At 47.6% G+C, this 26,992-nt stretch overlaps 1 protein-coding gene across 1 annotated transcript in view; it reads right to left on the bottom strand.

Annotated features, from left to right (window-relative positions):
* Positions 1–497: 497 nt before the first annotated feature.
* Positions 498–26,992, bottom strand: part of LOC311113548 (apoptosis-stimulating of p53 protein 2-like) — a gene marked incomplete at both ends in the record, with an annotated part of 48,428 nt that continues 21,933 nt past the window's right edge. Inside the window, 15 exons of the mRNA XM_084156799.1 lie at positions 498–539; positions 4,713–4,912; positions 5,161–5,327; positions 5,849–5,982; positions 6,828–6,965; positions 9,102–9,865; positions 10,140–10,494; positions 11,306–11,421; positions 11,859–11,984; positions 12,201–12,414; positions 13,098–13,277; positions 16,544–16,725; positions 17,712–17,889; positions 18,928–19,029; positions 19,139–19,215. Coding sequence (XP_084012925.1) covers positions 498–539; positions 4,713–4,912; positions 5,161–5,327; positions 5,849–5,982; positions 6,828–6,965; positions 9,102–9,865; positions 10,140–10,494; positions 11,306–11,421; positions 11,859–11,984; positions 12,201–12,414; positions 13,098–13,277; positions 16,544–16,725; positions 17,712–17,889; positions 18,928–19,029; positions 19,139–19,215 — 2,975 coding nt within the window. The remainder of the gene's footprint in view (positions 540–4,712; positions 4,913–5,160; positions 5,328–5,848; positions 5,983–6,827; positions 6,966–9,101; positions 9,866–10,139; positions 10,495–11,305; positions 11,422–11,858; positions 11,985–12,200; positions 12,415–13,097; positions 13,278–16,543; positions 16,726–17,711; positions 17,890–18,927; positions 19,030–19,138; positions 19,216–26,992) is intronic.

The raw sequence follows: 26,992 nt of genomic DNA, 5'->3' as shown, positions 1-26,992 counted from the left end.
TTGTTTGTGATAACCTGATAGTAAGATAATGGAAAATAGTCAAACACACAACCAATGTTTTTATATACTTGTGTGTGTATATAAGCTCACCTCTTGCCATGATGTAGAAAAAGCTTTACATTTCCAACTGCCACAGTTACAAACCCTTACAAATTGATTTTGCTCAGAAAATCCCACGTCTACAAAAAACACTGTTTAGAAGTCTCCATTACAAATGTTGCACGGTGTATACATTCCTGCAGTGAAAAGGAAACAGCATGACCATGTGTATATCATCCATACATAGGCTGAAAACCTTTCAGCATGATATGGTCCTTCACAGACAGGTCCAAAAGACCAAAAGCTTGAAGTGTAATTCTCGACTTTGACATCCAAAAGACCAGAAGTGTGAAACTTTTATGTTCTTCATTCGGCTTTCTGAAGTAACTTCTTGTTCTTCAACTTCTTCAAGTCAGAGTAGTTTTCAGCAAGTAGGGTGGAACATGAGCTGATATAATTTAAGCCAAGCTCCTCTGCCGTGGCTTGATCCTCAGATACAGCTAAGAAGAAGAAAATACCATTTAAAAGATCATATAACTATGGTAAGCAGGGGGCTGAGATTCTCATTTAGATGGTCTCAATTTAGATTCAGCATTATTACATAATATTCTTAAGTGACAGGATTTCCCCCACTTGTTAAAGAAATCTATGAATCCTTGCCAGATGAGGGATCTCCGTATGTGAAATGGCAGATATGTTTTTGTCAAGGGGGTTACGCAAGGAGCTGGTAGGTCTTTACAAGGCATGCGTGACTAAGAAATGTTAGGTCTTCACCAGTCTTCTAATCAGAGAAGTAGACCCCCAAGGGTAATTTTTCCCCCTCAGAAATAGATTGCAAGTTGCGGTTTTATACTTTTCACTGAACATATTCTTTGACCTCCAGCACCGGTGGCAGTATTCACAACATCTCAGAGTAGGACTTTTGACATTTCATTTGCCATAATGAATAAGATTACCAGTAAACTTTTTTTAAGTGCCCAGGCGTTTATTTGCTTTAAACGCAGAGCTCACCCTGTTATAATTTGGGTTTCTAGCTCTACAAGTTGATAAAAACAGCTACTGTCATTAAGTTCCCAGACAGTCCCGTTTGCTAATTAAAACACTTACATTTAGAACGCACTGCAAATGTTAGGCTACAAAGTGGCGAAGTGGATCGTGGTAAAGTTAGTTTGAAGTTGGATATATACAGTGAGGGAAAAAAGTATTTGATCCCCTGCTGATTTTGTACGTTTGCCCACTGTCAAAGACATGATCAGTCTATAATTTTAATGGTAGGTTTATTTGAACAGTGAGACAGAATAACAACAAAATAATCCAGAAAAACGCATGTCAAAAATGTTATGAATTGATTTTCATTTTATTGAGGGAAATAAGTATTTGACCCCTCTGCAAAACATGACTTAGTACTTGGTGGCAAAACCCTTGTTGGCAATCACAGAGGTCAGACGTTTCTTGTAGTTGGCCACCAGGTTTGCACACATCTCAGGAGGGATTTTGTTCCACTCCTCTTTGCAGATCTTCTCCCAGTCATTAAGGTTTCGAGGCTGACGTTTGGCAACTCGAACCTTCAGCTCCCTCCACAGATTTTCTATGTGATTAAGTTCTGGAGACAGGCTAGGCCACTCCAAGACCTTAATGTGCTTCTTCTTGAGCCACTCCTTTGTTGCCTTGGCCGTGTGTTTTGGGTCATTGTCATGCTGGAATACCCATCCACGACCCATTTTCAATGCCCTGGCTGAGGGAAGGAGGTTCTCACCCAAGATTTGATGGTACATGGCCCCGTCCATCGTCCCTTTGATGCGGTGAAGTTGTCCTGTCCCCTTAGCAGAAAAACACCCCCAAAGCATAATGTTTCCACCTCCATGTTTGACGGTGGGGATGGTGTTCTTGGGGTCATAGGCAGCATTCCTCCTCCTCCAAACACGGCGAGTTGAGTTGATGCCAAAGAGCTCGATTTTGGTCTCATCTGACCACAACACTTTCACCCAGTTCTCCTCTGAATCATTCAGATGTTCATTGGCAAACGTCAGATGGCCCTGTATATGTGCTTTCTTGAGCAGGGGAAACTTGCGGGCGCTGCAGGATTTCAGTCCTTCACGGCGTAGTGTGTTACCAATTGTTTTCTTGGTGACTATGGTCCCAGCTGCCATGAGATCATTGACAAGATCCTCCCGTGTAGTTCTGGGCTGATTCCTCACCGTTCTCATGATCATTGCAACTCCACGATGTGAGATCTTGCATGGAGCCCCAGGCCGAGGGAGATTGACAGTTCTTTTGTGTTTCTTCTATTTGCGAATAATCGCACCAACTGTTGTCACAGTATTGTAGCCCATTCCAGCCTTGTGTAGGTCTACAATCTTGTCCCTGACATCCTTGGAGAGCTCTTTGGTCTTGGCCATGGTGGAGAGTTTGGAATCTGATTGATTGATCGCTTCTGTGGACAGGTGTCTTTTATACAGGTAACAAGCTGAGATTAGGAGCACTCCCTTTAAGAGTGTGCTCCTAATCTCAGCTTGTTACCTGTATAAAAGACACCTGGGAGCCAGAAATCTTTCTGATTGAGAGGGGGTCAAATACTTATTTCCCTCATTAAAATGCAAATCAATTAATATTTTTTGTTTGTTTTGTTATTCTGTCTCTCACTGTTCAAATAAACCTACCATTAAAATTATAGACTGATAATTTATTTGTCAGTGGGCAAACGTACAAAAGCAGCAGGGGATCAAATACTTTTTTCCCTCACTGTATCTCTAACTAGCCCCATAGAGCCGAATGTCTGTCTAATATCCAACCTCTAACTGTACCCCGGTGGTCAGTTTTCTTCGCTGGCTACACAGACAGAATTGCATTTTGGCAGGTAGGGATCAATCATCCAGCGCGAGGTAGAGAGAGAGGCTTGAAAAACAATTAATCAACTTTGGTAGAGATGCTGTGGAATTCCACTGGAGCAGTGCGACAAAATGTGTGCATGCATAACCTACTGGTAATGACTCTTTTTTGACCCTGCATTTAATAGAGACTGCCATTTACTTTGCGATGCCCGGCCATTAGAAGAGACCAGCGTTTGTTGGCGGCTCGGCATTTAATGGAAGTTTTACAGTATATGGACAGATCCTAGATCAGCATTCCTCCTCTTAGACGTTTTGTGGAAATGCCCCCTGGTCAAAACCACCGGATATGTATATGTCCACTTTTCCTATACTAAACCACTGCTCTGAATACAATATGGAGTTGCAGCCCACAGACAAACACTACTGACTACTGCTGAATTCCAAATTGACCCCTCTTCACCCTGCTTATGAGTTTTGCCACATTTCTTACACCTATCCAATCATTTCAGATCTACAGGAGTGCCTAGGGCTTAGGAACTAGGGGTGGAGAATACAGTGCATTCGGAAAGTATTCCGTCATACGGAAAGTATTCAGACCCCTTGACTTTATCCACATTTTGTTATGTTACAGCATTATTCTAAAATGGATTAAATCGTTTTTTCTCCTCATCAATCTACACACAATGCCCCGTAATGACAAAGCAAAAACAGGTTTTTAGAAATGTTTGCAAATGTATATATATATATTTTTTTTAATATCATATTTACATAAGTATTCAGACCCTTTACTCAGTACTTTGTTGAAGCACCTTTCGCAGTGATTACAGCCTCAAGTCTTCTTGGGTATGATGCTACAAACTTGGCAACCTGTATTTGGGGAGTTTCTCCCATTCTTCTCTGCAGATCCTCTCAAGCTCTGTCAAGTTGGATGGGGAAAGTCGCTGCACAGCTATTTTCAGGTCTCTCCAGAGATGTTCGATTGGGTTCAAGTCCGGGCTCTGGCTGGGCCACTCAAGGACATTCAGAGACTTGTCCCAAAGCCACTCCTGCGTTGTCTTGGCTGTGTGCTTAGGGTCATTGTCCTGTTGGAAGGTGAACCTTCGCCCCAGTCTGAGGTCCTGAGCAGGTTTTCATCAAGGATCTCTCTGTACTTTGCTCCGTTCATCTTTCCCTCGATCCTGACTAGTCTCCCCAGTCCCTCTGGAGCTGTCAGAGTGACCATCGTGTTCTTGGTCACCTCCCTGACCAAGGCCCTTCTCCCCCGATTGCTCAGTTTGGCCGGGCGGCCAGCTCTAGGAAGAGTCTTGGTGGTTCCAAACTTCTTCCATTTAAGAATGATGGAGGCCACTGTGTTCTTGGGGACCTTCAATGCTGCAGAAATGTTTGATACCCTTCCCCAGATCTGTGCCTCGACACAATCCTGTCTCTGAGCTCTATGGACAATTCCTTCGACCTCATGGCTTGGTTTTTGCTCTAACATGCACTGTCAACTGTGGAACCTGATATAGACAGATGTGTGCCTTTCCAAATCATCCAATTAATTGAATTTACCACAGGTGGACTCCAATCAAGTTGTAAAAACATCTCAAGGATGATCAATGGAAACAGGATGCACCTGAGCTAAATGTAGTTTTTTATACATTTGTAAAAATTTCTAAAAACCTGTTTTCGTTTTGTGATTATGAGGTATTGTGTGTAGATTGATGTGGATTTTTAAAAGTAATCAATTTTAGTATAAGGCTGTAACGTAACAAAATTTGGAAAAAGTCAAGGGGTCTGAATACTTTCCGAATGCACTGTATGTGTGGCCAGGCTAGTGTTCCTCCCCTCTCTCCTGCTCACCCCTAGCAGGTTCCTTGGAATGTAGCCCTCTCGGTCTCCGCAGCGGGCCCACCACCATTCTATCTCGTCCTCGTCCTCGCGCCGCAGCACCGTCATGCAGTCGCCTTCCTGGAAGGCCAGCTCGTCATCGTCCTCGGCCTCGTAGTCCCACAGGGCGTACACCACCCCACGGTTCATGATGCCCATCTTCTCCTGTACACCTGCATCGACACAAAGTCCCACCCACCTCGTCAGGAACAAGCCGTTAAGATTCAATTTCCGCTAAAACATGTTATGGAGGACCGAACGTTAGTTGGAGTAGGTGAGGGTAGCTGAATTCTGTAAACAAGCGGAGGGGTCGAGTCGGTTGCAAAAGGGAAAAAGAGTAACAGGCACACTGAGTGTTTTATTGTTTTGAGCAAATAATGTTTGCGCTTTGTCTCCAGTCAGCGAACACTAGCGGTCTCACCGTAGAGGAACTGGGAGCACTGGGCGTAGCCCTCCTCCATCTCCTCGCACTTGTCGGCCGCTGTCTGCATGTCACTGTAGGTGGTGGCGAACACAGCAGCCCCGGACTCCACCAGGAACTTACACACCTGCACGTTATTACAGGAGGCCGCACAGTGCAGGGGAGTCCTGGGAGAGAGACAGACACGGAGAGGTAGAGTGAGGTAGGGACGGACGGAAGGGAGGTAGAGGAAGAGAGGAGGGAAGAGAGGGAACAAGGTGGGAGAGTTGGAGGAGATGAGAGCAAGAGGATGGGTGAGGGAGAGTAGGGGAGGGAAGGAGGGGAGAGATAAAAATAACTCTTCAGTAATAGTGGGCGACTGGATAACATCAGCCACATGAACACATTGAGACAGTCTTGGATGTGACGTACTACTGGTTGCTGGGGGTGACAAGAGCTTTTATAACAGCTACTGTAAAGTGATTTTGGCTACTGTAAAGTGACAACAACCACTATAAATATACTGTAAAGGGACAACAGCCACTATAAATATACTGTAAAGGGACAACAGCCACTATAAATATACTGTAAAGGGACAACAGCCACTATAAATATACTGTAAAGGGACAACAGCCACTATAAATATACTGTAAAGGGACAACAGCAAATGTAATGTGACACTGGATACTGTAAAGTGACAATAGCTCACCAGCCATCACTGTCGGCAGCGTTGGCGTTCACGCCAAACTGCACCAGGAACTTGACGATCTCGGTGTGGCCGGCGCAGACGGCGTTGTGCAGGGCTGTGATGCCCTCGTCATTGGGCAGGCTGGGGTCATCCACCTATAAGGCACAAAGTTAATAGGCTTCAAAACATTTCCTAGACAAGGTCAGTTATCTGTCTTTACCCCTTACGGTTGATGTTAGGGATTAGCTGATCTTAGATCTGTGCCCAAGGGCAACATGGTTGAGGTTAGGATTTGGGTAGGTTTTAGCAGATCCTATAACTGTGTCTAAGGGCAACTTCTAAGCTAAGCGTTTTGACGGACGTAGACCAGCGTTTGTAGTTGCTTAAGAGTACTACTTAAGTATTACTTGCAGCGGCATTGCAAAGCCTTTGCTTATGGGACGGTTGTGTGGAAGAGTCGTCTGAGGTTATCCAGTCTGTAGTATTAACATTGAAACAGCGGATATTAGCTGGGCTAATGATGTATATATATATATATATTTTTTTTTTAGCAGACGCTCTTATCCAGAGCGACTTACAGTTAGTGCATGCATTATTCTTATATATTTTTTTTTTCATACTGGCCCCCCCGTGGGAATCGAACCCACAACCCTGGCGTTGCAAACGCCATGCTCTACCAACTGAGCTACATCCCTGCCGGCCATTCCCTCCCCTACCCTGGACGACGCTGGGCCAATTGTGCGCCGCCCCATGGGTCTCCCGGTCGCGGCCGGCTACGACAGAGCCTGGATTCGAACCAGGATCTCTAGTGGCACAGCTAGCACTGCGATGCAGTGCCTTAGACCACTGCGCCACTCGGGGACATGTAAAATTCACATCACGGAGTTCGAATCCGGCCAACAGCCCTTCGACTCCCCACCCCCCTTATCTTCCCAACACTATCTCTTCAATTAAAAGGAGTGGGACTGGCCCACACATAAAAAAAATCAAAGAAACTCACATCATAGATGACCCTCTGCACCAGGTCATACTCGCCCTCCAGAGATGAGTCCAACAGCAGGGCCAGGGGGTTGAACTTGACCCGCATGCCGTGGTCGATGCGCTCCGAGCCGACCTTGCGCAGGTTGGTCCTCTTGCCCTGCAGGAGGGGAGTAGGAGGAGAGGAGTATAGATGTTTCACAATTACAATATAATGCAGTGACATCTGCTAGCTATGGTCATCGAAATTGCTAAAAGGTTTTAAAATTAATTACAATAAATGCAACAGTTGGACAATGGATGAAGATACTCCAAACTTTTAGAATTGGTATTATCCATGAGATATTGACTGAATTCTAGCACATGCAACATTATACTGGCTCGGACAAATAATGAATGGAGTTCAGGGTCTTTGGTGGAAATTCAGGTATTAAATTTGTCATTTTTTTTATGCATTCAATATATACATTTTGTTATTGTATCAGGTATTTTTTTTTGTGTGCTAAAAAATAAAATGATATGTGCCTCATTTGCATAAATACACTGGGTGTATTTTCGGTAACATCAATAGCAAAATGTTTTCACACTAAACATATTTCATTAAACTGTTGACAGCCCCTCTCTCTGAACGCTCGAGAAAGGAATGAAGAAGCGAGAGTAGAGTAGGAGATGGAAACGCACGGTGGTGATATATTCTGTAGCTAAAGTTAATGTTAGCCTATTAATTATAAAAATATGAAAAATTCCCTATTACTAGGCTATTCAAAATCAAACTCACTATAATTGTAGGTTAACTCTGTAAGCCGCCCTGCACAATCAATGAACCAACAGAATCGCCTAGGCCTATACATTCTCTCCCAGACTCATGGATAGAAAGTTTGGAGCGTAGCATAAGGTAACCAGTCCATCCAGTATGCATAATCATACAGGCCACACTCATTACTAGAATTTGTTTAATTTTTGGAGTATAGGCTAGATTAATTGTGTACCAAATACATCTTAAATCTGCCGTGCTTAATATGCGGTAGGCTATGTATTGTATAATGGCACAATCATTAATAAATGCGTATGTTTAAAAAAAAAAACACCTTAGAAAGCACTGTCCATTTCGTTGTGTTAGGCTTTGAAACAACATCCACAACAACCATGTTTTTCACTCAGTTTCAACCTGCTGTTGAACTTCTTTCTTCAAATTGATCATCACAGTGAGGTGAGTTTTAAAAGCATGATGCTGTTTTGATGATAAAGTGTTTGATGTGATTTTCGATTTTATTTGCATTGATGTCAGAGTGGTTAGAGGGACAATAGAGCGCTGAGTACCAGGCCATTAGCGACCTGATGGTCGTTAGCTTGTTGGGTACTACATTTTATTTACATTTACATTTTAGTCATTTAGCAGACGCTCTTATCCAGAGCGACTTACAGTTAGTGAGTGCATACATTATATATATATATATATATTATTATTATTATTATTTGTTTTCATACTGCCCCCCCCCCGTGGGAATCAAACCCACAACCCTGGCGTTGCAAACGCCATGCTCTACCAACATCCCCTGCCGGCCATTCCCTCCCCTACCCTGGACGACGCTGGGCCAATTGTGCGCCGCCCCATGGGTCTCCCGGTCGCGGCCGGCTACGACAGAGCCTGGATTCGAACCAGGATCTCTAGAGGCACAGCTAGCCACTGCGCCACCAACATAAAGTATGTCCAGAGTGTATAAGAGGAGATTACCATGACTCAGTCACATGGAATTTTACTGCGGTCATGACTCATGACTGCCGGTGTGGAGGTAATACGCTCACCGCAACGGCCCTAGGGACAAGTGAATTTTACACCCTTCAAACACAGATGGCTGAAAAAGACAGATCATCAGGTGGGCGGGGCATGCGCGTTGCTACATTTGCCACTATAAATACATAATACTGTATGTCACATTTACATTTTAGTCATTTAGCAGACGCTCTTATCCAGAGCGACTTACAGGAGCAATTAGGGTTAAGTGCCTTGCTCAAGGGCACATCGACAGATCTTTCACCTAGTCGGCTCGGGGATTAGAACCAGCGACCTTTCGGTTACTGGCACAACGCTCTTAACCATTAAGCTACCTGCTGCCCCCCCTCCAAACAATACATCAATCAAAAAAGGTTTCCCAATACCAAATATTTCACCATCCGTGTAACCCAATATCCATACCAGCACACATTTTAGTATGGTTGGCTAAAACATGACCTCATACTATGCAGTATGCTAGTATGAGCTATTTGGACATAGAATGTGGGTGTGGCTACATACCGGTGGCAGAGTAACCTGTCCTGTGACCTCTGGAGCCTGCATGCTGAGGGTGTCCTCCCCCAGGGCCTGCTCCCCCGCGCTGGGGTATGGAGGGGGCGGGTAGGGTGGGTACTCCTCCATGTAGGCTTCTGGCTGATGTGGGGGCGGGGGGCAGGGCTCCGGCTCCTCTTCCTCCAGCGACGGGGGCAGGGTGTGGCTGGAGGAGGAAGAGGGCTCTGGGATGGGCGAGTGGGGGGGGTGAGGAGGAGGCACCTGTGCGTCTTCCTCAGTCTCAGCGAGGGACGCTGCGGCTGTGAAAACTTGGGACGTACCAGTGCGGTCTGGGGCTCCACCGGCACTGGCGCCCTCCTTCCATGTTCCTCCACCTTCACCCTCGTAGGGGGACGCCACAACAGTCTCCATGGCGGCAAGTGTGGTCTTCTGGTAGAGCAGCTTCTGGATGTTTGGCCCCGCGGGGCCCTCAGGCTCTGTGATGGAGCTGCGCTTCTTGAGGGGCCGCGGGGCATGGTGCAGCCGGCGGCGCAGGGCCTCCAGGTCGGCGTCGCTGGGGTGCCGGTGGGGGTGCGAGATGAAGGGGAGGAGCTTTGTGGGGCTAAGGGGACGAGGGGCCCGCTCTGTCTCCTGGCCCCACTGGCTCTCGGGGGCCGGAGGTGCCAGGCCGGGACCCCCCTGGTCCACCTCGAAATCGCCGGCCCCCAGATAGGTGGAGTCCTGGAGGAGCGACTGCTGCCCCCCACTGCCAGGGATGACTGGCTTTCCATACACTATCAGAGAGAGAGTGAATGGTCAATGCGTGCTAATGGGATCAAGGAAGCTGCTTCATAGCAATAAAACAATCTAGCACACTAACACAATCACCATTACATCTTTTAAAAGAGTGTAAGGCTGTTAGTAGGGAAATTTAAGACAGGTATTTTGCTAAACAATAACAGAAAATGCAGAATGATTTGATTGAATTACTCAGTTTAGTAACATAGTAAAGATCCAGGAGTCATAGGAGTAGCCATACACTACAGTAGCCATGGCTCCTTCTCTTACCCCTGGGCTGCGTGCGTGTCAGTGTGCCCCCGCCTGTCCTGGGCTGTTGGGTGTACATGGAGTAGATGGAGGAGGCCGCCACAGTCTGTGGCTTCTGGAGGACAGGCACTGCTGCTGTGGACTCTGGAGGATCCGGGGTGAAGGGGCGCACCGTAGCCGCTGGAAGAGCCTCCTGCTTTGGGGGCAGAGGCAGGGTGTGGCTGTGGATGGGAATGGGCGGAGGTGCACACAGATGGAGGGAGGTGGCCGGTTTGGCCTTGCCCGGGAAGGTGCCTGTGCTGTAGGGCGGTTTGCCGAAGGTCGGGGGCTTGGTAGGAATAGGAGGTGGCACCTTGCCGAGAGCCTTACCACCAGCCTATTGAGTCAAGAAGACCGTAACATGCATAGTATGATGAAAATTAAATGCATAATAATATCACTGCAACAAATGTCAATTAAAAGAACGGTTATTTTTGACCCCTTTGGGCCAATTGTGCGCCGCCTCATGGGTCTCCCGGTCGCGACACAAGGGAGGCTAATTAACAGATTTTTTTATCCAATACAACTGACAGTTCACACATACAGTACCAGTCAAAAGTTTGGACACACCTACTCATTCCAGGGTTTTTCTTTATTTTTACTATTTTCTAATAGTGAAGACATCAAAACTATGAAATAACACATATGGAATCATGTAGTAACCAAAAAAGTGTTAAACAAATCAAAATATATTTTATATTTGAGATTCTTCAAAGTAGCCACCCTTTGCCTTGATTTCTTGGTTTTGATGTCTTCACTATTATTCTACAATGTAGAAAATAGTAAAAAATAAAGAAAAACCCTTGAATGAGTAGGTGTGTCCAAACCTTTGACTGGTACTGTATATTCAGTATTAATATGTGGGCCATGAGGGAATCAAACCTACAAATGGTGTTGCAAGTACCACCCTCCAACCAAAAAACAATACAACCCTGTATATTGAAAATACATTGAAGCTGCTTCATTGACTAATCGGGCATTTTTGGAAAATGCAAAACAATGGAAAGCAGAATAATATGTATTCTCTGTGGGTCTGTGATCATTTATAGGAAGAAAATAAATTGGGTAGGGAAGACCATAGCAAGGGAGCGAGCATCTTTTAAGTATATGAATGGTTCCTAAAATGCTTCTGAAAATCAGTGCAGTACCTGGGTATCCCTTAAGAGGTCCTCGCTGCTCTGATTGTTCCGTGAGGGGACAGGAGGTGGGGCGTCAAACATAGAAATGTGACGCCCATTTTGGTCCTTGAGGGTCTCGGCATCTCCTGCAACCACAGAGGAAACCACATCAGAACATTATCTGAACCATATGACATTTACATTATCAAAACCATATGACATCCATATCATAATCAGAACATTATCCAAACCATATGACATCCACATAAGAACGTTAACCGAACATTATCAAGATGGTCAGAACCATATACACATCACATTCACTGTAACCTGGAGCAAGTCTTTATTTTTAATATATTCCCGGCATCAATTTAATAAAACACTATGCTACATCTCAGGGGATGACCTGAAATTAATTAAATAATATGGCCTTAGCAAGAATTCCCTTCATTAATTCAAAATTGCCCATTCTTTTCTATTAGGATTTGTTAATTCATGCAGTACATTTTCATTTAACTTCCTGAATTGAAAATGGAACTGACCCCAACCCTGGTTCCTAGCCAAGTCGAAGGGAGATGGTTACCTGAGCCCTGTGAGGAGAGGCTGGACATGCGAGGCAGAGTAGAGGACATGCCATGATGACTGCCACTGGACTCTGCACTGGAGCTGGACCAGTCGGACAGCTTGGACGTCTTGGATGACTGGAAACCTGTCAGAGAGAAGAGAAGTGTTAACACATGGAAATAGCACTTGAATTGCAAAGGCAAATAGATGTACACAATCTACTACTACACAGTTACACACATGCACACTAACACACGGCCAACGCATTCACTTGCACAAATACAAGCGCACACACGCAATCGCAATTGAACACACACACACACACAAAGTAAAATCATCCATAACGAAACACCGTTTTTACCTGAGTAAGGTTTAAGCGGTCTAGGAGGGGCCTTCATGGAGGAGTCTGGCATGGGTAAGGTGGTGGTGCCGTCGGGGTAGGCAGGCTTAATAATCAGCTCCTGTCGGCTCGGCACCGGCGGCCCTGGGGCCGCAGTGGAGGACAGGATGTAAGGGCCCACGGCCGCCACCCTGGAGGGGCCACACGGCTGCAGGGCCTGGCTCTCTGTGTGGACCTGGAGAGAACGTTTGGGTTACACTTTATCTAAAGTTAGCAGGTATGATGCTTTATTAGTTGTTATTAGCATGTATGAGCCTTTATAATATCTTATTATGAGCCTAATAATATGTTATGTCACCCTATGTAGGGCAGGGATGGGCAACTGGTGGCCCACGTTTCTTTAGGCCCGCGGATCAATTTCCATAAAATAATAAAAATAATGTTTTGCTTTTAGGAACTCAGTCAGGGTCTCAACTTACCGTTGAGAGTTACATTTATTTTTATTTTTTATCTCCGCTGCCAAGAAGGGGGCTGCTAAAATGTTTTACTTGCATGGGGGGGGGGGGGCAACAACATTTCGCTTAGTGCCCCCAAAAGTATGGATGTGGGTACTTGATGTATGGATGTGAGCCTTGAGCCACTGCAGACCCTCATGATAAGTTCAGATTTTCTGTGGCCCCCACCCCCATCAAAATTGTCCATCCCTGATGTTGGGCATTGTAATGTAAAAGATTACTCCTGCACATATCACATTGATCTCATGGACTGTCAGTCCTTGCATCCATAGCTCCGTCTATGAATTGGAGTGGTGATACATTTCCCTGGCCCCATTCCTCAGCTTAGTTCCAATAAATGTGGGGCTGATGTGGTCTGATGAACACTGCCCTAAGGTAACAATAAAGCTTTTGAACTTTGAACCTCTACTTGACTCACAGGCAGGTTCTCCTTCTGCTGTAGCGCTGCCTTCTTCTTCCAAAGGCGTTCGCGGAGCTCGGCCACTCGCTTGTCCATGGTGGCCACTTCCAGGTTGCGCTTGCTGAGGCTCTCGCGCTTCTGCTGCAGCTTGGCACTCTGGTCCTGGTTCAGCTTATTCCTCAGCTTAGTCGGGGGGAGAAGGGAGAGAGAGCTAGAGTCAGCTTTATGTTAGTATAGAGCTTTTCCCACTACTGAGCCGAACTAAGCCGAGCCAAACCAAGCTCTACTGAGTTGGCCTGGTTACATATCCACCATAGTTGCTGGAACCGTGCTGAAAAGGACAGTGTGAAAAGAAAACGTCAGAGCCAGCAGTTTTCAAATCAAATCAAATCAAATTTTATTGGTCACATGCGCCGAATACAACAGGTGCAGACATTACAGTGAAATGCTTACTTACAGCCCTTAACCAACAGTGCATTTATTTTAAACAAAAAAGTAAGAATAAAACAACAACAAAAAAGTGTTGAGAAAAAAATAGCAGAAGTAAAATAAAGTGACAGTAGGGAGGCTATATATACAATAAAATAAAGTGACAGTAGGGAGGCTATATATACAGGGGGGTACCGTTGCATAGTCAATGTGCGGGGGCACCGGCTAGTTGAGGTAGTTGAGGTAATATGTACATGTGGGTAGAGTTAAAGTGACTATGCATAAATACTTAACAGAGTAGCAGCAGCGTAAAAAGGATGGGGTGGGGGGGCAGTGCAAATAGTCCGGGTAGCCATGATTAGCTGTTCAGGAGTCTTATGGCTTGGGGGTAGAAGCTGTTGAGAAGTCTTTTGGACCTAGACTTGGCACTCCGGTACCGCTTGCCGTGCGGTAGCAGAGAGAACAGTCTATGACTAGGGTGGCTGGAGTCTTTGACAATTTTGAGGGCCTTCCTCTGACACCGCCTGGTATAGAGGTCTTGGATGGCAGGGAGCTTTGCCCCAGTGATGTACTGGGCCGTACACACTACCCTCTGTAGTGCCTTGCGGTCAGAGGCCAAGCAGTTGCCATACCAGGCGGTGATGCAACCAGTCAGGATGCTCTCGATGGTGCAGCTGTAGAATTTTTTGAGGATCTGAGGACCCATGCCAAATCTTTTTAGTCTCCTGAGGGGGAATAGGCTTTGTCGTGCCCTCTTCACGACTGTCTTGGTGTGTTTGGACCATGATAGTTCGTTGGTGATGTGGACACCAAGGAACTTGAAGCTCTCAACCTGTTCCACTACAGCCCCGTCGATGAGAATGGGGGCGTGCTCAGTCCTCTTTTTTTTCCTGTAGTCCACAATCATCTCCTTTGTCTTGGTCACGTTGAGGGAGAGGTTGTTGTCCTGGCACCACACGGCCAGATCTCTGACCTCCTCCCTATAGGCTGTCTCATCGTTGTCGGTGATCAGGCCTACCACTGTTGTGTCGTCGGCAAACTTAATGATGGTGTTGGAGTCGTGCCTGGCCATGCAGTCATGGGTGAACAGAGAGTACAGGAGGGGACTGAGCACGCACCCCTGAGGGGCCTCCGTGTTGAGGATCAGTGTGGCAGATGTGTTGTTACCTACCCTTACCACCTGGGGGCGGCCCGTCAGGAAGTCCAGGATCCAGTTGCAGAGGGAGGTGTTTAGTCCCAGGATCCTTAGCTTAGTGATGAGCTTAGAGGGCACTATGGTGTTGAATGCTGAGCTGTAGTCAATGAATAGCATTCTCACGTAGGTGTTCCTCTTGTCCAGGTGGGAAAGGGCAGTGTGGAGTGCGATAGAGATTGCATCATCTGTGGATCTGTTGGGGCGGTATGCAAATTGGAGTGGGTCTAGGGTTTCTGGGATTATGCTGTTGATGTGAGCCATGACCAGTCTTTCAAAGCACTTCATGGCTACAGACGTCAGTGCTACGGGTCGGTAGTCATTTAGGCAGGTTATCTTAGAGTTCTTGGGCACGGGGACTATGGTGGTCTGCTTGAAACATGTTGGTATTACAGACTCAGTCAGGGACATGTTGAAAATGTCAGTGAAGACACTTGCCAGTTGGTCAGCACATGCTCGGAGTACACGTCCTGGTTTTGTTCTGGGGTATACACTATATATACAAAAAGTATGTGGACACCCCTTCAAATTAGTGGATTTGGCTATTTCAGCCACACCCGTTGCTGACAGGTGTATAAAAACGAGCACACAGCCATGCAATCTCCATAGACAAACATTGGCAGTAGAATGGCCTTACAGAAGAGCTCAGTGACTTTCAACATGGCACCATCATAGGATGCCACCTTTCCAACAAGTCAGTTCGTCAAATTTATGCCCTGCTAGAGCTGCCCCGGTCAATTGTAAGTACTGTTATTGCGAAGTGGAAACGTCTAGGAGCAACAACGGCTCAGCTGCGAAGTGGTAGGCCACACAAGCTCACAGAACGGGACCCCCGAGTGCTAAAATGCGTAGCGCATAAAAATAATCTGTCCTCGGTTGCAACACTCACTACCAAGTTCTAAACTGCCTCTAGAAGCAACGTCAGCACAATAACTGTTCGTCGGGAGCTTCATGAAATGGGTTTCCATGGCCGAGCAGCCGCACACAAGCCTAAGATCACCATGCGCAATGCCAAGCATCGGCTGGAGTGGTGTAAAGCTTGCCGTCATTGGACTCTGGAGCAGTGGAAACGCGTTCTCTGGAGTGATGAATCACGCTTCACCATCTGGCAGTCTGATGGACGAATCTGGGTTTGACAGATGCCAGGAGAACGCTACCTGCCCGAATGCATAGTGCCAACTGTAAAGTTTGGTGGTGGAGGAATAATGGTCTGGGGCTTTTTTTTCATGGTTTGGGCTAGGCCCCTTAGTTCCAGTGAAGGGAAATCTTAACGCTACAGCATACAATGACATTCTAGACAATTCTGTGTTTCCAACTTTGTGGCAACAGTTTGGGGAAGGCCCTTTCCTGTTTCAGCATGACAATGCCCCCGTGCACAAAGCGAGGTCCATACAGAAATGGTTTGTCAAGATCGGTGTGGAAGAACTTGATTGGCCTACACAGAGCCCTGACCTCAACCCCATCCAACACCTTTGGGATGAATTGGAACGCTGACTGCAAGCCAGGCCTAATCGCCCAATATCAGTGCCTGACCTCACTAATGCTCTTGTGGCTGAATGGGAGCAAGTCCCCGCAGCAATGTTCCAACATCTAGTGGAAAGCCTTCCCAGAAGAGTGGAGGCTGTTATAGCAGCAAAGGGGGACCAACTCCATATTAATGTCCATGATTTTGGAATGAGATGTTCGACGAGCAGGTGTCCACATACTTTTGGTCATGTAGTGCGTGTTTGTCGTCCCACTGTGTTGATGATGTTATTTGTCAGAGTCTACCTGTAAATGCCGCAAAAGGAAACTTCTGTGGAAGCAGACAAATCGGCTCTTCTCTTACCTGCAGCTCCTTGTAAAGACGCTCCAGCTCGCCGGCGGAGCTCGGGCCGTCATTCGAGGGCTCCATCTTGACGCTTTTCAGGGTCTCCAGCTGCCTGCTCAGCTCTTCCACTCTGGAGACGGCCACCAGGAGCTCCCGCTGCTTACTCTGAAACAGCCCGTTCATCTGCTCTATCTCATCCACTACACGGCCACGCAAATCAACACACACACACAGACAGACAGACACAGACAAACAGACACGCACAGTAGTCAAATTTGAAAAGTAACATTTAGAGAATGCTAATGGTGTGTTAAATCAAATTTTCCGTTAACTTCGAGATTTGATCTTAAACCTAAACATGTTCTGTGAACGTCTGGTATGGCAGATCAAAAAATAATAATAATCGAGAAATGTTTCAGCTAATATTCCCCCAAATCGCACCTTCAGGTTCAAATGTATTATTATTTTTTTTGTATTTTTACCCCTTTTTCTCCCCAATTTCGTGGTTTCCAATTGATAGTTACAGTCTTGTCGAGAGCCATGCGTCCTCCGAAACACGGCCCTGCCAAGCCGCACTGCTTCTTGACACACTGCTCGCTTAACCCAGAAGCCAGCCGCACCAATGTGTCGGAGGAAACACCGTCCAACTGACGACCGAAGTCAGCTTGCAGGTGTGCGGCCCAACACAAGGAGTCGCTAAAACCCTCCCCTAACCCGGACGACGCTGGGCCAATTCTGCGCCGCCTCATGGGTCTCCCGGTCACGGCCGGCTGTGACACAGCCTGGGATCAAACCCCAGGCTGTAGTGACGCTTCCGCACTGCGATGCAGTGCCTTACTGCTGCTCTACTCGGGAGGGTAGGTTCAATTGTTTTTTGATGTCCAAATAACCTTAATACACAACGTTCCCATAACCTTTCGGTGTACATTCTCGGAATACACAGAAAACTGGACAAAATAACATTCTGGAAACTAAAACCAGGAATCCTCTTTTGAACCAAAAGTAGTTAGCTGGGTGTACACTGTAGTCCTAAGCCAACCAGCAAAAAGAGCTGTTTTCATGCAAAGAAATATCAAGTGTGTCAATTTGGAAAAAAACATGTTACCCAGAAAGCCCTACCCAGCTCCTTTCCCAAACCCCTCTTCATCGAGTGTCCTCAACTCCTCGCTCTCCCCTTGGCACTGACCCAGTTTGCTGTTGCTGAGGCGTTTCTGCTCCACTTGACCCTTGAGTGCCCGCACCCGCCGCAGCTTGGTCTCCTGGTTCTCAGCGTTCTCACGGAGATGCCGTAGTCTCTCCTGCTCTGACGCCTGCTGCTGCTGCTGCCGCTGCTCCTGCAGCTTCAGGTAGTGCAGACGCTGCTCCTAGCCATCCAAACAAGAAAACATTTTCAAGTTCAGATTAAAGTTTTTAATAATACCCACATTGTGTATTAAAGTAGTCAAAAGGTGTACTACTTGGTCCCATACCCCTGGCACACAATGACTACATCAAATTTGTTGTGACTATACAAACTCTGTATTTGGAGTTTGTTTTGGGTGTCTTTTGTATCATGTCTTGCCCAATAGTAACCAAATACGGAATAATGTATTGTTATTTTGGAGTCACTTTTAGTGCCTGTGAGAATTGAAGATGTTTCTGAACACTTCTACATTCACGTGGATGGTGCCATGATTATGAATTAATCATGAAGGAAGCATGAATAATGATGAGTGAGAAAGTTAGGGCACAAAGATGATACCCCCTCGCTCTGGATAAGATGATACCCCCTCGCTCTGGATAAGATGATACCCCCTCGCTCTGGATAAGAGCGTCAGCTTAATGACTAAAATGTAAATGTAAAATGCTAACCTCCACTGTTACTGGTAATGGTGAGAGTTTAGCATCCTTTATTGTAACCGTCTAACTCAGTGTTAGACCTTCCCATGTCTTTAAAGAAAAATATTTGTCTTTATTAATAGAGCTTAATAAAGAGAAGGCAGAGGGGACAGTGTGAAGAAGAACTGTCTAGGAAGAAACCTTGAGAGGAACCAGACTCTAGAGCAGGCCTATTCAACTGGAAGCCTATGTCAAGCTAATAACTATTGGTAAGAAAGGGAAAGAAACAACTTTTTTATTGGACATTGTCTCATCTGGAGCTCTGCCATACAGGCCCATCTGCCTCACGCTGGCCTAGGCATGAGACAAGGTGAAGAATTACATGTCTTGACCTTATTTAGTGGCTGTACTCCTCTGCCAAACGAGTCAATGGGCTTGTTTGCCATCACCTGCACTGATCTACAAATCCGCTTGCATCATAAATAACTACTGATTATTATTTATAGCCACGTCAGTCAGTCACAATTTACCCACAACGTATCATGGTTTTGATGCTCTCCAACATGGCCAATGTCTTGCCCTACCTTTGAGGCCAGGAGCTGCTGCTGCGAATTGATCTGCTGCTGTTGCCGTGACGCCATCTCCTGCAGCTCCGAGAGGGTGATGTCCATGCGAGGCGGTGCCACCTGGGGGGGGGGGGTCAATAATGACAAAGAATGGTGTCACACCACCCCATTTAAAACCATCGGCTTCCATCTTCCTTCATTTTTACTGTAGTACCGTTTTTTCACTCACCCCATTCTCCATGCATCGGTCCACAGGGACCTTGACCATGTTCCTTTTGGCTGGGTGATCGGAAACCCTTGATCCGCCTATACAAGACAAAATACAGCGGTTTTGTGAGTGTGAGTGTGTGTGTGTGTGTATCTAACTGTTGGAGAGGGACGTGCATTTGCTGCACAACTGATCACAGGGAATATAAAGAGGTGAGAAGCTAATTGCTATTTGGGGAAAATTCCGCATCTGGAGGAATCTCTGTTAAAAGGGGGCTCCAATTTGTTTGTGTATTCCCGTCTGTTTATGACCAAAGTTGGAACAAACATGACCGGAAAACCGACACATGACCCGAGCACTGCACCATGAATAGGGGTCATACTCTGAGGATACGGGATGAATAGGACAAGCATGAGTTGTAAAACTGCTCATTATGTAATAACTGGTGGAGCAGCCAAAGAACCAGGCCTCGTCTACACAGTTGCTCTTCCCGTGCCAGTGTCTGACAGTTATGCAATGCTGTTTTGCAAACAGCTAATATGGGTAACCCAAAAAGGCTGAACAACAAGGCTGATCCCTTTAATAAGCTCTTTGGGGGGCCACAACTCAGGCTTATTAGTTATACAACCCAAATCCTACACCTTATTTGGTAATAACGGCACAAGCAAAACAGGGAGCCGAGCCAGACTGGTTGTAATTGACTACAAGAACAAATAATAAAGCCTTTGTGCTGTGATATCCCTTGCACTGTTCTGTTGCGTAATATGGCTTTGTCCTGCGTAGGGGGCCCATCATTCCAAGCAACTAGAAACCCAAACACATGGAACTACACAAGGTTCTCAAATGACCAGAGAACCTTGGGTTAAGAAAGAAAGGGCTTTCTGTTGTTTTCAAGTTGCATAAAGGACTAAGTTATGAGTGTCACGGATTCTGCCGAGACTGCTCCTCCTCCTTGCTCGGTCAGGCTTCGGCGTTCGTCGTCCCCGGAGTACTAGCTACTACCGCTGGATGTTCTCGATGTTTGTTTGGTCTGGTCTTGTGTGTGCACCTGTTTCGTATTGAGTATTGATTATGTCACCTATAAGTTTCCCTTTTGGTTTGTTTGCAGTTGTGTGTAATTGTACGCCTGTCCGATTGGTGTATCGTTAGATGTTTAGTGTTTTACGCGTGTGTGCGTAATCGTTCGCCTCCGTTGTTTTGAGGCCGGTTGTTTTGTCTTTGAGCATTATAAGTAAAGTCATTTTGGACTTAGCCTCCTTGTCCTGCGCTTGACTCCACCACTGCATCCACATCAGTTTACGTGACAGAATTACACACCTCTCTATGGAGTCAGCAGGAGCAGCGGCGGCGCCCGAGTCGCTGGAGGATCGGGTCAGCTGCCAGGACGCCAGGATCCAGCAACTCGGGTCCGCCATGCAAGAGGTGATGAACACCCTGCGCCGATGGGAGAGAGGAGGCGTGCCCACACCTCCTCCTACCTTACCACCACCATCGGCCAGTCCTCCCATACCAGCACCGGAATCCAGTGGGATTCGGCTCTCGCTCCCGAGGGCGTATGATGGCACCACAGCCGGGTGTCAGGGGTTCCTCCTGCAGGTGGAACTCTACCTGGCTACCATACACCCGGCACCCTCGGGATACGAGAGCGTTTCCGCCCTCATCTCCTGTCTCTCCGGCAAGGCGTTGGAGTGGGCCAACGCCGAATGGAGGGGAATAGACGCCGCCACCATCACCTACGCGGAGTCCCCCCGCCGCTTCAGGGCGGTTTTCGATCATCCACCTGAGGGTAAAGCGGCGGGGGAGCGTCTGTTCCACCTCCGACAGGGGAAGAGGAGCGCACAGGAGTTCGCCCTGAATTTCCGGACTCTAGCGGCGGATGCGGGGTGGAATTAGAGGGCCCTCATCGACCACTATCGGTGTAGCCTGCGTGAGGACGTTCGTCGAGAGCTGGCCTGCAGGGACACCAATCTATCCTTCTAGATACCCTGCTGGCCACCCGCGGACGTCCAGAGTTGGGGCCGTCCATTCCATCCTCCAGCACCTCCGAGCCGAGCCCTATGGAGCTCGGGGGTGCTGGCGCTAGAGAGAGGAGGAGAGAGAGCCCGAGGGAGGCCGTCCCCTGCACCAACTGTGGTCGTAGAGGTCACACTGCGGCTAGGTGCTGGGGAGGGTCTCCAGGGAGTCGGGCAACAGGTCACGCACTGGGGAGTCATTCCAGGTGAGTAGGCACCCCACTTACCCAGAGCTCTCTGTTGTTCACTTGTGTATACCTGTAACATTTCCAAGGTTGCATCTCATTCCCAGCATAAGGCGCTAGTCGATTCAGACGCAGCTGGGAATTTTATTGATCGGAAATTTTGTGTTAAGTTAGGGATTCCCCTCCTGACCGTTGATGCTCCCTTCCCTGTCCATGCCCTAGATAGCCGTCCGTTGGGATCTGGGTTGATTAGAGAGGTCACAGCACCACTAAAGATGAATACGCAGGGGGGGTCATGAGGAGATCATTCAGTTATATCTGATCGACTCTCCTGCGTATCCCGTGGTGCTGGGGCTTCCTTGGTTAATCGCCCATGATCCCACCATTTCGTGGCAACAGAGGGCTCTCAAGGAGTGGTCTGCCCAGTGTGTTGGGCGATGTCTAGGTGTTTCCGTAGGGGCGACCACGGTGGAGAGTCCGAACCAAATGCCCGCAATGCACATTCCCCCTGAGTATGAGGATTTGGCACTCGTGTTCAGCAAGACTAGGGCGACGCGGTTGCCACCTCATAGACAGGGAGATTGTTCGATAGACCTCTAGACAGGAGCAGCACTCCCGCGGAGCCATGTGTATCCTCTGTCTCAAGAGGAGACGGCGGCTATGGAGACATACATAGCCGAATCCCTGAGACAAGGATACATACGGACCTCCACTTCCCCTGCATCCTCGAGTTTCTTTTTTGTGAAGAAGAAAGATGGAGGGTTGCGCCCGTGTATTGATTACCGTAGTCTCAATCAGATCACTGTTAAATACAGTTATCCTCTTCCTCTGATTGCGAGTATGACGGAATCATTACGCGGAGCGCGTTTCTTCACAAAACTGGATCTCAGGAGCGCCTACAACTTGGTGCGCATTAGGGAGGGAGATGAATGGAAGACAGCATTTAGTACCACCTCGGGTCATTATGAGTATCTCGTCATGCCATACGGGTTAATGAATGCTCCTTCAGTCTTCCAATCCTTTGTGGACGAGATCTTCCGGGACATGCATGGGCAGGGTGTAGTAGTGTACATTGACGACATCCTAGTGTACTCTGCTACACGGGCCGAGCATGTAGCACTGGTGCGCCGAGTGTTGGGTAGGCTGTTGGAGCATGACTTGTATGTCAAGGCAGAGAAATGTCTGTTTTTCCAGGAGTCCATCTCCTTCTTGGGTCATCGGTTGTCCGCGTCAGGGGTGAAGATGGAGGTTGACCGTGTGTCAGCCGTGCGTAATTGGCAAACCCCAATCACTGTTAAAGAGGTGCAGCAGTTTTTGGGTTTTGCCAATTACTACCGGAGGTTTATCCGGGGTTTTGGACAGGTGGCAGCTCCCATTACTTCCCTGCTAAAGGGGGGCCCGGTGCGTTTGCAGTGGTCAGCTGAAGCGGACAGGTCGTTTGGTAAACTGAAGGACCTGTTCACTTCGGCTCCGGTGCTGGCGCACCCGGACCCCGCTTTACCGTTCCAGGTAGAGGTGGACGTGTCAGAGGCCGGTATTGGGGCAGTGCTGTCGCAACGGTCAGGCACGCCACCTAAACTCCGCCCCTGTGCTTTCTATTCTAAGAAGCTCAGCCCGGCGGAGCGGAATTATGACGTAGGGGACAGGGAGCTGTTAGCCGTAGTTCAAGCCCTAAAGGTGTGGAGGCATTGGCTTGAGGGGGCTCAACACCCTTTTCTCATTCTGACTGACCACCGTCACCTGGAGTACATCCGGGCAGCTAGGAGATTGAACCCTCGTCAGGCTAGGTGGAACATGTTTCTGACCCGGTTCGTGTTTAAGATAACGTACATCCCAGGGTCCCAGAACGGTAAGGCAGACGCCCTGTCCCGGCGGTATGACACAGAGGAGAGGTCCATTGAGCCCACTCCCATACTGCCGGAGTCTTGTCTGGTGGCACCGGTGGTGTGGGAGGTCGATACGGAAATCGAGCGGGCGTCACGTACCGACCCTACTCCCCCAGAGTGTCCAGTGGGTCGGACGTACGTGCCGCTCGAGGTCCGTGATCGTCTCATTTATTGGGCTCATACGTCACCCTCCTCTGGACATCCAGGTATTGGCCGGACAGTGCACTGCCTTAGCGCTAAGTACTGGTGGCCAACTTTAGCTAAGGATGTAAGGGTTTATGTCTCCTCCTGCTCGGTGTGCGCTCAGTGTAAGGCGCCTAGACACCTGCCCAGGGGGAAGTTACAACCCCTGCCCGTTCCACAACGGCCGTGGTCCCACCTCTCGGTGGACTTTGTCACGGACCTTCCCCCCTCTCAGGGGAATACCACTATTCTGGTCGTTGTGGATCGGTTCTCTAAGGCCTGTCGTCTCATCCCAATGCCGGGTCTCCCTACTGCCCTACAGACCGCTGAGGCTTTGTTTACCCACGTCTTCCGGCACTACGGGGTGCCCGAGGATATAGTGTCTGATCAGGGTCCCCAGTTCACCTCTAGAGTCTGGAGGGCGTTCATGGAACGCTTGGGGGTCTCGGTGAGCCTTACCTCGGGTTACCACCCGGAGAGTAATGGGCAGGTGGAAAGAGTGAACCAGGATGTGGGTAGGTTTCTGAGATCCTATTGCCAGGGCCGGCAGGAGGAGTGGTCGGGGTATATCCCCTGGGCAGAGATGGCCCAGAACTCTCTTCGCCACTCCTCTACTAACCTAACCCCTTTCCAGTGTGTGTTAGGGTATCAGCCGGTTCTGGCACCATGGCATCAGAGCCAGATCGAGGCTCCTGCGGTGGATAAGTGGTTTCGGCGCTCTGAGGAGACGTGGAACGCTGCACACGTCCATCTGCAGCGGGCCATCCGTAGACAGAAGGCGAGCGCCGATCTCCACCGCAGTGAGGGTCCGGTGTACGCACCTGGAGATCGAGTCTGGCTCTCGACTCGAAACCTGCCCCTTCGCCTGCCCTGCCGGAAGCTGGGTCGGCGGTTTGTGGGGCCATTTAAAGTCCTGAGGAGATTGAGCGAGGTTTGTTACAAGTTACAACTGCCTATTGATTACCACATTAACCACTCATTCCATGTGTCTCTCCTCAGGCCGGTGGTAGTCCACTCCAGGACAGTGAGATAAGAGAGACTCCTCCGCCCCCCCTGGACATCGAGGGGGCTCCGGCGTACTCAGTCCGGTCCATCGTGGATTCGAGACGTCGGATGGGGGGTCTACAATATCTCGTGGAGTGGGAGGGGTACGGCCCGGAGGAACGGTGCTGGGTGCCTAGGAGGGACATTTTAGATCCATCCCTCCTGACTGAGTTCCACCGTAGTCATCCCACGCGCCCTGCTCCGCGTCCTCCTGGTCGTCCCCGAGGCCGGGGTCGGCGCACGGCTGGAGCCGGGCGTCAAGGGGGGGGTACTGTCACGGATTCTGCCGAGACTGCTCCTCCTCCTTGCTCGGGCAGGCTTCGGCGTTCGTCGTCCCCGGAGTACTAGCTACTACCGCTGGATGTTCTCGATGTTTGTTTGGTCTGGTCTTGTGTGTGCACCTGTTTCATATTGAGTATTGATTATGTCACCTATAAGTTTCCCTTTTGGTTTGTTTGCAGTTGTGTGTAATTGTACGCCTGTCCGATTGGTGTATCGTTTGATGTTTAGTGTTTTACGCGTGTGTGCGTAATCGTTCGCCTCCGTTGTTTTGAGGCCGTTTGTTTTGTCTTTGAGCATTATAAGTAAAGTCATTTTGGACTTAGCCTCCTTGTCCTGCGCTTGACTCCACCACTGCATCCACATCAGTTTACATGACAATGAGGGGGCATCACATAGTGGTACCACTGAAAATAATATGACCTTGGCTAATCGTCTCATGAAAACGCAATGCGGATATTCACAGAAAAAATAACAAGCACAAAACCAAAATCACAGCAATGAAAGTAAAGTGTACTGTATGGGCTCACTTTAACCATTAGCATGGGCATTTTCATTACGCTGATTCTGTTGCAAAACGTTTCTTAAACGGAAGCAAACAGAACAAAAACGGGGAGGGACCTACCTGAATTTGTCCAACAGAAACTTGTTTTGCTCTGTTTGCTTCCATTTGGTTCTTAAACGGTAAATGTTTTCCGTAATGAATACACCCCAGCTGAGAGGGCGGTTAGCGGGTAGCATGCTACCTAAGACTACATGGTGAAGTTGTTTAAAGGTGCTTACACATGTGGAAGCTAGGTGAATTGCAACAGCACTAGGCTGCATTCAAAACAAATATCCCCCCTCCCCAGCATCCAATTTCCCCATAACATGGCGGAGACTCGCGCTTGAGCCTTTTACTTTAAGTTTTGGTCTACTAGCTTCAAACAGCTGTAAAAACTATATTTTTTGTTATTGAAAATATATTTCACAGCGATTTAGATGGTACAATGATGCCCTACACTATTCAGTGCTTGTTTTCTCACATAAACAGACATTGAGTGAACAGTGTAGAATTTTAGCACCCAGGAAATGACAGAGCGATTTCTACATTGGCCGCTTGACCTGATTTCCGCTAAAGACAACCACAGAATCAAAACAGCTTTCCCATTTTGACAACAGATGCCGGCAGGAGAAATCTATAGGTGAATATCACAGCCAATCACAACACTGGCGGGTAAGTAATACTGTGAAACACTATCATTACACTATTCCTGCAGATATATTTCTGAAATTACAATGCAAAAATAAACTAAAAATCCTATGTGTAGCACCTTTAAAGTGTGTTAAAGTGTTCAATATTCTACATCATATGGGGGTGTGTTCAGAAACTGGATTGTGTTATTACAACCACAAAGGATGCTATGACAATAATACTGGGTTATGGCATGTTCACAAAATACAGAAGAAAACGCAAAAGCAGCAAAAGAGAATTAAGGATGGCTGAATCATCTTTCTGCCAGGCATTTACATAAGCTTTAGTGTGTGGGCCATGTGGCACATGGGGTGGCATGCCATTGCTTAGGTTAGCCACAGACAGTGCCCGTGGCATATATTTTTTATTTATTTCACCTTTATTTTACATTTTAGTCATTTAGCAGACGCTCTTATCCAGAGCAACTTACAGGAGCAATTAGGGTTAAGTGCCTTGCTCAAGGGCATATCGACAGATTTTTCACCTAGTCGGCTCGGGGATTAGAACCAGCGACCTTTCAGTTATTGGCACAACGCTCTTAACCACTAAGCCTGCCACCCCAGGTATGCCAGTTGACAACAAGTTCTCATTTACAACTGCGACCTGGCCAAGATAAAGCAAAGCAGTGCGATAAAAACAATACAGAGTTACATATGGGGTAAAACAAAACAAAGTCAAAAATACCACAGAAAATATATATACAGTGTGTGCAAATGTAGCAAGTTATGGAGGTAAGGCAATAAATAGGCCATAGTGCAAAATAATTACATTTGTTATTAACACTGGAATTATAGATGTGCAAGAGATGATGTGCAAATAGAGATACTGGGGTGAAAATGAGCAAAATAAATAACAATATGGGGATGAGGTAGTTGAGTGGGCTAATTTCAGAAGGGCTGTGTACAGGTGCAGTGATCGGTAAGGTGCTCTGACAACTGATGCTTCAAGTTAGTGAGGGAGATAAGAGTCTCCAGCTTCAGAGATTTTTGCAATTAGTTCCAGTCATTGGCAGCAGAGAACTGGAAGGAATGGCGGCCAAAGGAGGTGTTGGC

The sequence above is a fragment of the Coregonus lavaretus genome (assembly GCF_964263955.1).
Source record: "Coregonus lavaretus genome assembly, chromosome: 40".
Taxonomy (NCBI): domain Eukaryota; kingdom Metazoa; phylum Chordata; class Actinopteri; order Salmoniformes; family Salmonidae; genus Coregonus; species Coregonus lavaretus.
Note: the sequence above shows the minus strand (reverse complement) of the source record. Positions and strands in the feature narration are given on the sequence as shown.